General features: G+C 31.4%; 1 protein-coding gene across 2 annotated transcripts in view; it reads left to right on the top strand.

Moving 5' to 3' along the window:
- The window catches only part of LOC106468076 (Niemann-Pick C1 protein-like), a 57,134-nt gene that overhangs the window by 38,289 nt on the left and 14,972 nt on the right, over positions 1 to 3,873 (top strand). For both annotated transcript variants that reach the window (XM_022396382.1, XM_022396380.1), the window contains exon 20: positions 2,760 to 2,874. In XM_022396382.1, coding sequence (XP_022252090.1) covers positions 2,760 to 2,874 — 115 coding nt within the window. The remainder of the gene's footprint in view (positions 1 to 2,759; positions 2,875 to 3,873) is intronic.

Raw genomic sequence — 3,873 nt, 5'->3', positions numbered from 1 at the left:
AAGGGGAAGTCTTGTTTAAATAGATCTTCTGACATTTTTGGAGAATGTTACTGCAAGTGTTGATGAAGGAAACGCTGTGGATTTGGTTGACCTTGATTTCAGAAAGCATTTGATAAGGTGCTTCACAAAAGAGTTGTTACAAAAATGAAATCTGTGGGTGAGGGGGAAATGTTATCAAATTGAATAGAAAATTGGCTGGAGAGTAGAAAGCAGAGAGTTGTAATAAATGGAGTTAGATCTGACTGGATCACAGTTACAAGTGGTTTGCCTAAGGGATCTGTGCTGGGTCCTCTGGTGTTTGTGATTTATATATTGGCTTTGGAATGACCAATAAAATGTTGAAGTTTGCAGATGTCACTAAGATTTTTAGGGTGCCTAACTGTGTCAAAGATGATGCAGACGTACATGGACACTTAGATCATTTGATACATTGGGCCAATATGTGGCAAATGATGTTTAAGTATCCAAAATGTAAGGTGATGCATGTAGGTTTTCACAATTCAAATTATTGTTACAATTTAAATGGAAATACATTAAATACTGTAGTTGAAGAAAAAGATCTTGGTGTTGTGATTGAAAAATCACTTAAGTCATCTAAACAGTGTATTGTAGCTAGCAATAGGGCTGATAGGATTTTGGGTAGCATCTATAGAAATATTGAATAAAAGACAACGAATATTATTGTTTCACTGTGTAGATCACTTGTAAGGCCTCATTTAGAGTACTGTGTACAGTTTTGGGCTCCCTTCCTCAAGAAGGACATTGAATTGTTAGAGAAGAGAAGAGCCACTAGGATGATACCTGGGATGGTGAGAATGTCCTATGAGGAGAGATTAAAAATCTCTAAATTTGTTTTCTATGGAGAGAAGAAGGGTCAGAGGGGATTTGATTGAGGTGTTTAAGATTATTAAAAGTATTGATAATATAGATCCATCAAACTTTTTTGTGTTTAGCAGTGAAAACAATAGGACAAGGGGTCATAAATTCAAGTTTTGGCAGTGTAGGAGTAGTCTGCAGTTTAGGCAGTATTACTTTTCAAACAGGGTGGTTGACTTTTGAAATGAGCTGCCTTCAAGGGTGGTGGAGGCAGAAAATTTAACTGAGTTCAATAAATGATTGTATGAATACATGAGTAGTAAGGGGTGGTTATAGTTGGGAGCTGGAAGGGACATTCTTGATGGGCTAATAAGCTCCTTTTTGCCACTTTAAAATTTTATGAATAATAAACAGTGATTTTTAGATATTCATTCTGAACAGTCTGTAGTGATCTAAATTTACTTGTGAATTGTAAAGAAAGAAAGTTTATGACACTTAAATGTTATTAACAATGCAGTGACAATGAATTGAACATTGTGTGATATTGGCAGTTCTCATTCCTTGTATTGGTATGCAGTAACGAACAACTGTTATATAATTTTTTTTGAAATTTTGAATGATGTGGTTTATGATTTTTTTTATTGGTTTAGACAAAATCTTTTACATTGTTCTAGTGGAAAAATGTGACAGTGTTAGACTATGTAAGCAAGCTCATAATAGCATTCAGTGTTGTACTTAAAAATTGTTATAGAGGTAATAAATAAGCTCTTTCTGTTTAATTTTTCACAATGTGAGTGAATCTGTATATAAAGCTACAAATGTCATATCATTAAAAAGACCTTTGTCTGAGGAGTCTGGATTGTATATTGGCTTTTCCATTCAGAATCACTTTACCTGTTTTTTGCTTAGTCAAACTTTTTAATGCAACGAGTATGGTACATGATGGCACAATGTTGTTCTCATCACGTCATGAGTGGCTTTGATTTCAATTTTAGTTTTTATATTTGCAAAGTATTTCACACAAACAACACTCAATCTGTATGTAATTTCCTAAAAAAAATGAACATTAATACAATTTATATGGACTTTCTCAACTTAGTTAAGTCTAATATGCATGTGCAATTTTTTCAAAATCATCTGCTTATCACTTTGTGAACACGCATTCATATGTTTTTGCTTATTCAGCTAAGTTTGCCTTCATTACAACTTTACAATTAATTTACAATAATTTAGCTTTGGTTCATTTCAGAGACTGCTATATACACCTTTTAGCTACATTTTCTTTACTGCTGATTTTATTCTTCATTTTAGTGAGCTTCTTCATTTCAACTTGTAAAACAGCTCATAACTAATTCATACTCTATACACTATTATAAATACCATTACTTTACTTTACATATAGTTTAATATAGACCAGGATTTATTGATCTATCAATGCCTACAAAAAAGTGTAGCTTAAATAGCTTGTGTGAAAATGATAGAATAAGGAAAATTGAAGCTAAGGGCATGAAAACTACTGCAAATGTTTTGCAGGTCGTGGCTAGTAAAATCAAATAGGCTTAGCTCTGTCTTATAAAGTACAGCTGAGTTAGGAATTTTAATTGTATGACAGCAGTTTCCTACTTTTGATTAGAAGGGAAAAAATTTCTAATTAATTGAAGTTTAAGATTTAGAAACTATTGTATGAATCTTGGTGAAATATTTGGTATATTATTATTTCTCAGCTCATGAGTTATAGAACTGTGCAGAAATCCAATAATGCCATGCTATTCAGCAGGACATTTACAGCATTAATTCTTATACTTACTGAAGTCACACACAAGTTTTTATTACCTTATGTGTCTAGATTTAAATTGTAAATATTATTTAATTCATTAATATACGCTGTTTTATAAGAGATTGAATAGAAAGTTTAAGATTTATCATCTTACATCTTTTTATAGATGATTTAGAGTGTGAGAGTTGTGCCAATCCTCAAACTCGCCCTGCTGGTCTAGAGTTCAACTACTATCTGAAGTATTTCTTGCAGGATTTGCCTAATGAATTTTGTCCAAAAGCGTAAGTGTTGATTCACAATTAACTTATACTAGCAGAAATACTGCCCTATGGGTGTTTGTGCTAGTAATTGCTAATTATAGTATTCATATCTCATTGAAAAAAATTTAGAAAAAGAGAACATTTTCTAAAAAAGGGTTTTTTTCAGTGAAGTACTGCACTGGAAAAGTTTTTGGATTGTTCTCTTTATGATGTACAGAGCTCAAAATTTTCATAAATATTACTGATATAAACTGTAATCATTTTGTATATTAAAAGTGGTACCATTTATTGAAAAAAATTTTTTTAAGAACTCATTTTCTCATAACACACATTTAAAAATTACATCAATAAAGATATAATCAAACCCTCACATACAGTCCTAGTGAAAGTCATGTTTTTGTTGTGAGGAGAGTGCTTTTATTTAAAATCATGTTCTATTAAAAAGAAATGGCTGTTGCTCATACCACAGTTATTTTTCTTATTGTCTGCATCTTGAATACCCAAAGTGTGAAAATTTTTATGCGTTTTTGTTTGTGTTGCCATTCAGTAGATGGTGCAGGAGTTTTGGTTACGTACATAGATACTGACATACATGCTACCTCCATTATAGTAAGATATTGTTATATAATGTCACTGATATTCATTACTAAAAGTTAAAAAAGAATATGCATAGCTAATAAGCTTTCTTTGCAAGATAAGACTTAAAGAAGAAACAACTCACTCAAATTATTTAATGACCACTTGAAAGTAACATTTCATCTAGTGGTTGCTAACATATAAATGTATAACAAAAAAATTTTGTTGATAGTATTTAAATAATTATTCCTATAGTGAGAACATGGTGATGTGGTTACTAAAGGGAATTGTAGCTAGTTTCTAAATGTTTTGTCAAACAGATGATTGCAAGTACAAATTTGTGAAAAGAAAATTATCGGGGTATAAAACCCTACAAACTGTTTGGGTAATTATTTCCAGAAAAAAAAGGACTAGCTATATTTAATTTAGCTTAAATATTAGGTC

This window comes from Limulus polyphemus, unplaced genomic scaffold, assembly GCF_000517525.1.
Source record: "Limulus polyphemus unplaced genomic scaffold, Limulus_polyphemus-2.1.2 Scaffold2861, whole genome shotgun sequence".
Lineage (NCBI taxonomy): Eukaryota > Metazoa > Arthropoda > Merostomata > Xiphosura > Limulidae > Limulus > Limulus polyphemus.
Note: the sequence above shows the minus strand (reverse complement) of the source record. Positions and strands in the feature narration are given on the sequence as shown.